The sequence below is a fragment of the Podarcis bocagei genome (genome assembly GCF_964188305.1).
Source record: "Podarcis bocagei genome assembly, chromosome: 15".
NCBI lineage: Eukaryota > Metazoa > Chordata > Lepidosauria > Squamata > Lacertidae > Podarcis > Podarcis bocagei.
In genome coordinates, this window is record NC_138141.1 from 29,613,413 (window position 1) to 29,625,867 (window position 12,455).

A 12,455-nucleotide genomic window follows, 5' to 3' on the forward strand; every position below is an offset into this window, starting at 1 on the left:
AACTCCCATCAGCCCCAGCATGCATGGCCAATGGCCAGGGTTGATGGCAGTCATAGTTCAGCAGCTTCTGGAGGGTCAAAGGTTCCCCACACCTGCTTTAGACAATGGGGAAGAAAGGAAAAACATCCTCCCCAGCCTCTGGGATGAAAAGACAAGGAAGCAGATTCTGCACATTTCCAAACTGAGCTCCTTGGTGCTTTTTACAGCAAAACAGTCTCAGATAAATGGTCAAGATCCAGAAGAAGGAACTCACCTTCTTTGGCATTGAGTCGAGAGGATTGTTCCGTGTGGGCTGGTGTGTTGTAAGACAGCAAGGAACTACCTGGAAGGGAAAAAAATAAAGGACAAGAAGAGGTTTAGCCTGTGCAAAAACGGGTATTTTTTAAAAACAATGTGTAGGGGGAAAGCCTGTATTTTGAATGGGGGAAGGGTAGAGAAATGCTGCAGTTAAGTATTTGTGATCAAATTATTTGCTCGGAAGGGATCTGTGCTGAGAAAGGAAGGAGAAACGAACAGTTTCCTAGTTCCCTTCTGCAGTTAGGATAATCGAATTGTAGAGCTGGAAGAATAATCCCAAGGATCATCTAGTCCAACCCTCTGCAATGCAGCGAATCACAGCTAAAGAATCCCTAAGGTCCATTATCTCAAAAGGAAAATCAGCAGGTGTTCTGGAAAGTGCATCATCATGAACAGAGATCAACATCAGGGATCACTTCTAATCTTAACGGAGCACTATCTATGACCAGTTGCCATAGTCTATAAATCAGTTCAAAGTACCTAGCCAATTAAATCTCCCTGTCTGAATATAAACAAGACAGTAATTCTGAAGTGAAAAACATCCCCCGTGTTAGAGAAGAGGCATTTCTCCCATTCGGCCAAGTGTGAGAGAACTGGGAATACCTTTTACGATATGACACATACCAAAACTACCGTTAAGTATTTGTATTATCTATCTATGGGTTGTATCCAGCGTTGGTCATACTCAGAGTAGACCCCCTGGCATGAATGGACATGACTAATTTAGGTTTGTTAATTTCAGTGGGTTTGATCTGAGTAGAACTTAGATACAGCTAAGGTTGGGAAACAGTGATTCAGCTAAAAATTCATGAAACTGACCTGGTAATTTGAGATGAAATCAGTTTCCACTGATTCTTCAACAGGGGTAAATTCCATTAAACTCATGGGGTTTCCTTCTGATTAGCTTTATGCAGGATGGCATTGTTAATCTCAGATTTTCCTCTCCTCTCTCCAAGCGGCATGTGATTCCCATCATGCCCATACGATGCCCATTAGGGGAAGTGTGCAAGCAGGATCCAATGCAAAATAGCAACTCTCCCCTCCTGTGGCTTCCAGCAACTGGTATTCAGGAGCATTGCTGCCTCTCACTGTGGAGGCAGAGATGCCGTCAACAGCCCTCTCCTCCTCCATGAATTTGCCTAATCCTCATTTGAGTGCCAAGGTCTCCTAACGGAAACACATTTGCAAGCAATTTCCCTTAATGCTATTTTCACAAATGCTGGCCTTTTATGCACATTCCTCCTTACAATACAGATTTTTGTGCGCATTACTTGTTTGGAGAATCGCATCGAGAACCATCAGAGAGGTGCAAATTCCAAGGAACTGCTGCATTTTGGTTCACCGATCTCGTTCCAGAATGTGTGATTTATTAAGGTTGGTTCACATTAAAATACAAACCAAACCAAACTTCTCACCCACCCCCCTATCCTTGGTTTTCACTTGGTGTTTCGTTTCGCTTTTAATTTGTTTCTCTCAAATATCTCAGTGAGGGAACTAATTCATGCCTGACACGTTTTCTGGCTTCTGGTTGGAAACGGATCCAGATTTCGATGTTCAGTACAACAGCATCAGCCAGCCAGCCCAGTGCCCCAAGACCCAGTGATCAGACAGCCAGCCTACATGGCTGAAGTTGCAGACGGTGGGGCAGGGAGTGGGGCTGGCGAGGGAGAGGGGGAATTCCCGCCTAAGTGAACTTGTCAGATAAAACAGGGGCCACTCTCTGCTGAAAAGCACAAGTTGTGGCCGTCAAAAGGGAGAGAGTCGCCCCAGGTTTATTGCTGAAAGTTCTCACCTTTGCCCAGCAGTCTGAGGTTTCTAGTTGGGAACACCAGAAAAGGAAGAAAAATGTGTTTCCTATTAAGATGCTTAAATGAAAAAAGGAGGGGAATGTGTGCGGGGGGGGGGAGCAAGAACGAAGCAGACATCAAGACTTTAAGGGCACTGAGACCAGCAGAAATACCAGACCTGGAATCCTTAACTGACAACTTTTACATTCTAAAGGGCTTGTGCCGGGATGGCAAGCCCTCATTGCTAATTCCAGGTTATTATTTATTTTATCATTTTTATCAGAGTAAGTTAAACAAAGGAATACAATAAAAACAACAGAAGTTCAAACACACGACAAAGAAGCAGAGTACTTAAGACCATTAGGAAATTTCACATTGTACCACGGAAAGCTGATAAATCATTTGGCTGCAGTGCAGGGCTGCTTGAAAGCCCTTTTGCAAACAGCCGCATGCTGCCTTTTAAACTTCCACTACCCAGACATTTAGAGTTGTGTGTGTGTGTGTGTGTGTGTGTGTGTGTGTGTGTGTGTGTGTGTGTTGGACATCCCTATGCTATGCTTTGGAGCCCCAACAGTTGGGGGCTTCAAAGCACAGCATCACCTAATGTCACTATGTTGTTGGGCAACTGACAGGTGGGTGACCCAGCTCATCTGCCAGATTTGGGCCTCCAAGGGTAAGGAGGAAAGGATCTGTCCTGCTGGGCAGAAAAGGTCCCCCACCCATGGTGTTTCATTTCAGAAAGTGCAAATGTGTTAATTTTACCTTTAGATGACAAGCAAACCAGATCCCCCCTGTAAGCTGCTTGTCTGCAATTCTTACCCTGGTGCCTTCAGGGCAGGACTCTGGCCCAGGACCCCAGTCAGCTACCATAGGGCTGGCTTGCCCTACTTTTAAGCAAGTCACCATCCGGACAACCATTAAACCCAGAGTCTAAAATTCCCCAGCTGCTCCACTGCTCTCTGCAAAGTGTTCCTCACTCACTGCAGTGGATTAAAGTGCCCCCAATGTCCCTCTGTTGTGGGGAAGTAAGGAGCCATCTCCTCCAGTGCCCTTCTTGGTTCAGAGATGCAGCGCAAAACATCCAGTGGAAATTAAGTCTGGAAAAACAATAAATTCCCTTCAAAGGCATGACACCACAAGGGAGTTGCCCAGAAATCCAGAAACCAGACTGTCGTGAAGCAGGCACAGGAACAGCTGTTTGGAAAGGAGTCATGTCCAGTAGCCTGACTTGGCCTGTGAACACGCTTTAATGAGAACAAGGCTTTGCCCTATCTCCCTCAAAGCCCACACCTCTTCCCACCCCCAATTACAGCCAGAGATGGCAGCAGCAAGAAAGCAGCGCAGAGGATCGCAGCCTCATCTCATGGAGTCAGTGTGCAAAACAGAAGAAAGGAACAGGTCAGGTGCCCAGGGAGGCAGGCTCGTGCAAGTCATTGACCACAGCAATCAAGCTGAAAAGTGTGCAGAGGAAGGCAACCAAGATGATTAAGGGTCTGGAAACCAAGCCTGAAGAGGAGCAGTGGAGGGAGTTGGGGATGCTTAGCTTGGAGAAGAGAAGACTGAGAAGTGGTATGACAGCCATCTTCAAATATCTGAAGGGTTGTCACACAGAAGATGGAGGAAGCTTGTTTTCTGCTTCTCCGGAAGAGAGGATCCAAACCAATGGATTCAAGTTACAAGAAAGGAAATTCCAACCAAAGATCAGGAAGAACTTTCTGATAGTAAGAGCCGTCCAATAATGGAATGGATGACCTTGGAAGGTGATGGACTCTCCTTCATTGGAGGCTTTTAGAGCAGCCCTTCTCAACCTGTGGGTCCCCAGATGTTGTTGAGCTACAACTCCCATCACCCCTAGCTTGCAAGGTCAGAGCTCAAGGATGATGGGATTTGTAGTCCAACAACATCTGGGGACCCACAGGTTGAGAACCACTGTTTCAGAGAGAGGCTGGATGGCTGTCTGACAGGGATTCTTTAGCTGTGACTCCTCCATTGCATGGGGTTGAATTAGATGACCCTTTGGGTCTCTTCCAACTCTACAATTCTATGGTGGTTGAGCTCAGGTCACTGCACTGTGATGGCAGGAAAACACCAAGAAAGTGATGTTGATCAGCACAACTCTCCTAGTTGCCAAGTCAGATGTGGGTGGAAAGAAGCCTCAGAACGTGGCGGTGCTGAGCATTACATCCTCAAAGTTGCTGCACTCCAGGAAACCACATTTTGAGGCAGATAAATGTGGGAGGCTGCTGAACTGGAGGTTGCTGGCAAATCTGTTTGGCTTTGGGTTGCACTGAAAAAAGACTTTGATGGGTTCACTCACTGAGAGGCTGGTTGAACCCTGGAACTGGGAGCCAACTAATGTCTACGCAGAGTAGACCCACTGAAATGAATGGACCTAAGCTAGCCATGCCAGTAAAATTCAGCAAATCTGTTCTGTATTGGATACAAGTCTTCGTGACTGGATCTTACAAATTCCAGGTGTACAGAAAGCAGAAATGCAAACCCTTTGGTTCCTCTTTTGCACTCTCCCCATGCCAAACAGATTTGCACGGTTCTCATTTCTGAGTTCACATGCATATAAGCATTCTGCTCTAGCTCTTTATTATGACATACATCTGCATGCAAACCTAACTACACGTTAAACCAGCTATGGGACTTGCAGCCAATCAGGTGATAAAAAAACAACAACATCCTAGGCACACACACCCCATGGATTTCCACTGGGATTACACCATGTGTGGAGGGGACATGTGAACCTTCCCTCCCCAATTGCAACCCTAATAAAAAAAAACTACCCTGTGCTGCAATTAGCAATGGGGGGCAAAGTTCCCATTGGCCCCCATAAGGGTCATGTGTGCTGTGCCCTTAAGGAGAGGCTCCCCACACACTTCACTCTATATCGCTTGCACAGAGACAGCTTCTATAACTACTTAATCTTTCCATCAGTTAATTGGAGACACCTTTTTTCAGTCAGACAAAATGTCTGCGGCTTGGTGTTTTAAAAAGTTGTTCTCAGTGAGATAACAGATAAACAAATAAGCAATTCATTGATCTGCATTTTCAGAGAAAACCCGGTGGATCTGCTCTTCCACAACGCCAGCTAGGTTTTTGTGATAGGAGCCTCAGGGGTGGACTTTGGACTTTCAAATTTCAGAGGTGCCCTATGTGAGGCCAAAAGTCAGTGCCTCACCACCTCTCCCTTTCTGCTCAATTCACTACTGTTGCAATGCCTCCTTGGCTTGGTGGCCAGAGTAGTGGAACCAGTTGTGCTGCCCTAAATCCACCTCTGAGAGTGGGTACAAGAAAAAACCAGGCAGAACAAGCACAGCTTGGGAGATTTTGCTTCAGGCATGGAGAGACTTTGGCCCTCCAGATGTTCCTGGACTCCAAATCCCATCAGCCCCAGAAAGCAGGGCTATGGGCCAGGAATGATGGGAGTTAGAGTCCAGAAACATCAGGAAAGACACTGTTTTCTTGCATTTCTTGTTGTATGTATGTATGTATGTATGTATTTCAGTTATATACCACCTTTATTTTCCAAGGATCTCAAAGAGAGGCACATGGTTCTTTTCCTCCCCATTTTCATCCTCACAACAACCCTGCGAGGGAGTGAGCGGGTGGCCCAAGGTCACCCAGTGAGCTTCATGGCTGAGTAGGGGATTCAAACTCTGGTCTCCCAGGTCCTAACCCAACACTCTAACCATTGTGCCACACTGGCTCTTGCTGTTGACCCTGGCCCGCTTTCAACCTCTTTCCTTTTCTCCTCCCAGCTACCCTTCTGACTTCAGCTCTCGGCCAAAAGAACCTACTCTTTGTTTGACGTGCCAGGCAGGCCTCCGGGAAAGAAGAAGGCAGAACAGAGCAGTCACTTACTTTCCCTGAGGTAGCTGAGGTGAGACAGCAGAACTTCCGTGTTGTAGAGAGATGTGGTCCGGAGGAAATCCTCCTTGTTCATCTTGCAGAGCTCCTTCCCGTCCATGTTCTGGAAGAGGTTGGTGTCGATCTCCATCAAGCCGTACTCCTTGATAGCCCACTCGAGCCACTGGCGGACATGCTCCTGGGCCCATAATGTAGGGTCTGCCAGAAGGAAGCGGGGGGGGGGGATACTGATAAGTAACCAAACAAACCCCTGTGTTGCAAAGAGAACGTCAGCAATGTCTAGGCAACACGATGACCATGTACATAAGCAATAGACAATCTTTTATAGAATTCCTTCAAACCATAACAAATCCAAAATGAAATCTTTGGTCTCAAAGTCTCTGAAAATCTTTAAATGAAGTGAGGTACCAGACCTTGAACGATGAAAGACAAGCTGTGAAGCTTTGTGTATTCAGCAAATATGATGTCCAACACTGAACAGTGATTCTGGATATAGACTACTATTTCGTAGAATTCTTTGTCAGTGTGGTGGGAGGATATAGAATTGCTTCATAAAGCTGTCTTGTTTTGAATGAATGTATGTAAATGAAAATATCAAATGTTGTGTGTGGAACAGTGCTCATGTAGTCATCAAGGTTTTTCTCCTACAACAGGTATGGGGGACCTTTGGCCCCCCAGAAGTCACTGAATTACAATGTCCATCATCTCAGGTTGTTGGCCATGCTTGCAGGGGCTGATGGGAGTTGTGGCTCAATAACATCCAGAGGACCAAAAAAAGCCCCCCACTCCACCCCTGCTTTAGAGCAACAGTGAAGCTGTTATCCTCCTCCCTGCAACAATGTGTATAGCCTTTGAGATTCCAAGTGTTCAGAGTGGATTATATGCCAATGTGTTTATTATTGATTCAACAAAATTTATGTACCGCTTAATTGCTGTAAAACCTGCAATTATGCTTTGCTGTAAAAACCTGCAATAACAATCACATCCTGGCTACTGGCTTGAATAAAACCACCACTTCCAGAAGATGCACAGGCTCTGGCTTTGGAGAGTCTCCAGGGGAAGAAAATTCTGAAGCTGGGGAGCAGCCACTGAGAACATTTCTCTGTACACCGTTGTTCTTATGTAGGTCACAGTGGATCACAGGAGTGAAGACAGTTCTGCAGGTAAGTTGGGCCAGATTGTTTAGGGCAGGCATGAGCAACCTGTGAAGGCCTCTGGATGCTGCTGGACTCCAGTTCCCATCAGCCCCACCCAGCATGGCCTATGAACAGGGATTATTGGAGTTGTAGTCCAAAGTCATGGGGGGGTTGCCCGGAATCATGCCCCCCCATAGCTTTCCTGCTCCGTCAATGTACAGGTAGCTAAGGACATTTTCCCTGTGTGATTGTGAGACTGAGCTATGCATTGGGAAAGTCCACAGTGCAAATCCCGCCTCTGCCACGAACTCACCACTTGGCTTTAGGAAAGGCACTCCCTCTCAGCTTCAATCTTCCCTGTTTGTGATATTCAGGATAATGACACTGACCTACTTTACAGGGTTGTTGTAAGGACTGCAACTAAGCAAGTGGGGGGGGGGATCTGGGCACTTGAAAATGCAAACAAGCACCGAAAGATTGTTGGGGGGGGTGTTATTCCTATCAATGAGCCATCAGTTTCAGATGCTGAAGAGATTAGAATCATAGCATCGTAGAATTTGTAGACTTGGAAGGGACCACAAGGGTCATCTAGTCCAACCCCCTGCAATGCAGGAATATTTTGCTCAACGTGGGGTTCAAACCCGAAATGCTGAGATTAAGAGTCTTGTGCTCTACCAACTGAGCTAGATGAGAAATTTTTCCATCAGTTAGACTTCAGTGGGACTAAGAGGGTTGCCTCTGTCTTCCTCTCTCTCCTGCTACAGATGGACTGGTGGACTAACCTTGGCCGGCCAGGGGTCCCAATTTGGCCTCCAATGATCTTTTCCCCAAGCCACGCTCACCTGCCACTCAGCGGACATACTTGTGACATCAACAGATGGGAGGGCACAGCTCATTTCTGCATTAGCTGTGGGTGCTTGTGTGAGAAGCCAAATGGGCAGGATTTGACCCCACAACTCAACAACTCACTGCACACACCACACTGACCCCATCACAGCACCTCTGTTTTCTGAAGAGCAGGAGGTCTTACTCCCCACCCCCTTCAGCTACTCTTGCAGGTCTCCAGTCGCAAAGCAGCTACAAACAGGCAGGCCAGCACATTTGGTCCTCCTCTCGGCCTGTTGCAAATCTCGTACAGATGGGTTATTAAAATTTTTGGACGGATGTTCCTTACTGCGCTCCAGAAAGTAGTAAATTCTGTGAAAATGACCTCTCCTTGCTCAGACAAGCTGGCTTCCTCGGTCTGAGTCATATTTCCAGACCCTGCTGACAAAAACAAACTCTCCCCCGCCCACTCACCCTTCCCTTGCCACGCTAGCCCTGCAGAGTCAACACAGGAGGAGGAGGGCAGGAAGAATGATGGATTCCGTCCACAACGACACATTGCTGCCAAGGACTGACATACAGAATGCTAACCGCCAGTGGCGATTCTTGGAACTGATAGGGCAATTCCACGCTTGGCTTGTGCAGTCTGGAGGAGTTTAGGGTACCAACTACATTAGGCTGGCCTTATGCCAACTTTAAGGAAGCGGGTGGCGCTGTGGGTTAAACAACAGAGCCTAGGACTTGCCGATCCGAAGGTCGGCAATTTGAATCCCCGCGACGGTGTGAGCTCCCGTTGCTCGGTCCCTGCTCCTGCTAACCTAGCAGTTCGAAAGCACGTCAAAGTGCAAGTAGATAAATAGGTACCGCTCCAGCGGGAAGGTAAATGGTGTTTCCGTGCACTGCTCTGGTTTCACCAGAAGCGGATTAGTCATGCTGGCCACATGACCCGGAAGCTGTACGCCGGCTCCCTCGGCCAATAAAGCGAGATGAGTGCTACAACCCCAGAGTCGGTCACGACTGGACCTAATGGTCAGGGGTCCCTTTACCTTATGCCAACTTTATCGGACTCTGATATAGCAAGATCAGAAAGCTGCCTTAAGTGCAGACACATTTGTGCAGACACAAGCCCAGGGTTGCCTACTCTAACCACCAGCAGCTCTCTAGGAAGAGATCTTTCCCACATCTCATTCTGCCACCTGTTTCTTTTAACTGGAAATGGCAGGGAGGGAACCTAGGCGCTTCAGACTGCAGTGCACATGCTCAACAACTGAGCCATGGCTTCTTCCTCCAAAACTATTCACTCTGCAGAATCTGCTGTAGAAATGTTTGGTCGTAATGCCAGACCATGGTTTAGTGGAAGATCACATGATCCTAGATTTCCCCAGGCTCCTAGATTTGCTCCCTCCTCTCTTCCTTCCACACAGCTGAGGAGTTCAGAAGCATGCTCAGTTGAAACAAGCCAGCTCCATAAACCATGGTTGGGGTTATTTAAAGCTAACCATAGTTACCGTGAACCGCAGTTAACTATAAAATAAAGTAACTCTAACTATAAAGTTTCTACTTTAAAAACAACACCCTTGTGCCTCTCCTTAGGGAGCAATATATCAGGGTCTGAAGCTGTTTTTACAGAGGTACCTATCACTGCATGTCTGCCTCTCTATCTGCATCCTGTGCTATTTTTCTCATGACTCTTATCTAGACACGCAGGGGAACCCTTCGGGAAAAGAGTCATAGCAGAATATATTCTGCATGCCCTTTGCTTTCCTTCTCCTCTCTCCCAGATTCCATCCTCAGGTGAACTCTTGCAATTGTAATTACAGCACGATAGCATCTGGCATGGGGGTTATGAACCAGGATTGGTGCGCATAAGCCAAAACACATGCACGTGAACCGTCTCCTTGGAACAGTCCTCGCATGACCATCCTTGCTTACCAAGAAAAGCTGAAACGTGCAAAATGTTAAAATACTAAAACAGGTTAAAATCCACCTCAGCATTTCTAAGCATCTGGACAGTCTTGTCTAAACAAGAATGTTTTTAAGCAGGTGCCAAAAAGAGTACAGTGACGGTGCCTGCCTGACGACAAGAGGCAGGGAGTTCCACAGCACAGGTGCTGCCACACTAAACAACCAAGTTCTTACAAATGAGGAACGAGTATTATGTGGCACGTGTAGTAGTGCCAATTCAGCAAGTGGGCACATGTGGGGCAAGGTGATCTCATAGGTTCCAAGTTGTTTAGGGCTTTCTAACCAATAGCAGAACCTTGAACTTGACCTGGCAGCAAATTGGCAATTGGTGCAGATCTCTGAGCACAAGGTGTTATATGCTGGCAAGCCCTTACACCTGGCAGCAATCGTGCTGCGGCATTCTGCACCAACTGCAGCTTCTGGATGAAGCGCGAGGAAAGCCCTGAATAGAGCGTGCTGCAGTGATCCAGTCTTGAAGTAATTCAAGTGCATGAACTGCTGTGGCAAGGCTTTGGGTCAGGGATGAGGAGCCTGTGGCCCTCCAGGACTAGAGCTCCTGTCGAACCTGCCCATCAACCATATTGACTGGGACTGATGGGAGTCCAACAGCATCTGGGGGCAGGGCAAGGGCACAGGTTCCCCAAGTTTGGACCAGATTCATCAAGGCAATTCATGCATCCTCAACTTGCCATCTTGCCATGATGTTTGGATTCATCACTGACCCCAAAATGGAGCCTTCAGGAGCAACCACAATAACCACCCTTCATTGAAGGCCTACAGTATTCCTGTTCATTTCTCTGATGAAAGAGGTCATGTTAGGACCAAAACCAAATCTGGGCTATGCAGATGGGTGTCAGTGTCCCAGAAACTGTTGAACCCCTACCTGCTGGCACAATGACTCTCCTCTCATTGGTCGTCATGTTGGGGGGAGGAGGTCCGTTCTTCTCATCCATGTAGGTGCCATAATTTAAGGGGTTTGATTCGGTCCCGGCACCAACCAGCTTGTTGCATTTGCTGACGCTGCAATCCACCGGGGACTCCCTGAAATGCAAACACAGGGGCAGATCAGTACCAGGCAATCGCCAGCTCCAGTGCAACTACACAGAACAGTAGAGTTGGAAGTGATCCAATGGGTCAGCCCCCTGCAATGCCAGAGGAAAGAGGGCTTCTTGTGCCAAGGAGGGAAAGTGGGGCAGCAAAAATATGTTAGGAAAGCCCTGGGCAGCCATGATGACCCACAGGCCTGCCCACCATGGGACATTAAAGCAACTCCCATCTGAAACGACTGAGGACCATGATCAGTGTAGACCAAGTATAAAGGGAAAGGCTGTAGCTCAGTGGTTAGAGCATCTGTTTTGTATGCAAAAGGTCCCAGGCATCATCTCCAGTCGAGGCAACTCAGGTGGGAGTGGGAACATCATTCACCTGAAACCCTGGAGAGCTGCTGACTATCAACGTCTCAACAAAGAGCTAGATGGACCAAGGGTCTTCCTTCCATGTTCCTTTTACCTGCCAGCCACACCCATGGAGGGCAGGGGATGTGGTCACGGCCTGTGTTACCCATGGAAAGCAGAGCTTGCCCACATGGGACAGTGGACATTATACATCATATATTATTTCAGGGTGTGTATGTGTGTGTCATCTGAACTTACTACCTCTCACATTCACACACAACCACCTCCCACATTCACACACACACACACACACACACACACACACACACACACAAACACACACAACCACCTCTCACATTCACACACACACAAAATCCAGAGTTGAAATAATTGCCCCTATTCACTGAAAAGGGAAGCCTTACAACTCTGTGCTGGATTCCCATCTGGCGAACAAGCCTGAAGGATTTTCCAATTGAGAACATTAAATTTGTTTGTTAAGGCGCGGAGGCAGAATTACTCTAGCATAGTTATCGTGGCTAGGAGATAAACGTTCCGCTGAGATATTCTCGAGGCGGATGGTAATTTTTTCCTCATGTCTTTCTGGGGAGAAAGGCTGCTTGGAAATGGAAATAAGATGTATAACTTACACATGTTAGAATTTAAGGTTGCACTATTTCGCCTACTGTTTTTCCAGGCACCGAACCAAAGTCAGTCTTTGGAGAGGCAAATTGCTGGAGTTTTAATGTCCCCGTGGCAGTCGGGGGGGGGGTGTTGAGGAACTGCAGGGCAGACAAGCCTTGGAGAGGGAGAGAGAGAGAGGGAGAGAGAGAGAGAAGGCCAGACCATTTCTCACTGGCAGCAGAAATTCTCAGTGTCAGGTGTTAAAAGCTGCAAGTATTTGGAGTGCAAAATCTTTGGCATGCTACAGAGTTTCTCTGGAGGGATTACAGATTTCTCCAAAGTAGTGTTTGGGCTGCCAGCAGATGTATAGGATGGGACAGCATCAGAGAGCAGAAACTGCTGTCAGGGTTTCAGGTTCAGGTGTCTGGTGCTGCAAGGCTGAGGGGTTGAAGCTGTAGTCCTTTGGATATCATTGGCCTTCGATTCCCATCATTCCCAACCAGTGCTTTTTTTCTAAAACAAAAATGTTTAGGGGTACTCTCATTTTCCTACAC

At 47.3% G+C, this 12,455-nt stretch overlaps 1 protein-coding gene across 4 annotated transcripts in view; it reads right to left on the reverse strand.

Moving 5' to 3' along the window:
* Nucleotides 1-12,455, reverse strand: part of FLI1 (Fli-1 proto-oncogene, ETS transcription factor) — a 118,887-nt gene that overhangs the window by 27,477 nt on the left and 78,955 nt on the right. For all 4 annotated transcript variants that reach the window (XM_081172631.1, XM_081172630.1, XM_081172632.1 and 1 more), the window contains 3 exons: nt 10,770-10,927; nt 5,955-6,158; nt 254-322 (listed from right to left, as the gene is read on the reverse strand). In XM_081172631.1, the coding sequence (XP_081028757.1) occupies nt 254-322; nt 5,955-6,158; nt 10,770-10,927 (431 nt within the window). The remainder of the gene's footprint in view (nt 1-253; nt 323-5,954; nt 6,159-10,769; nt 10,928-12,455) is intronic.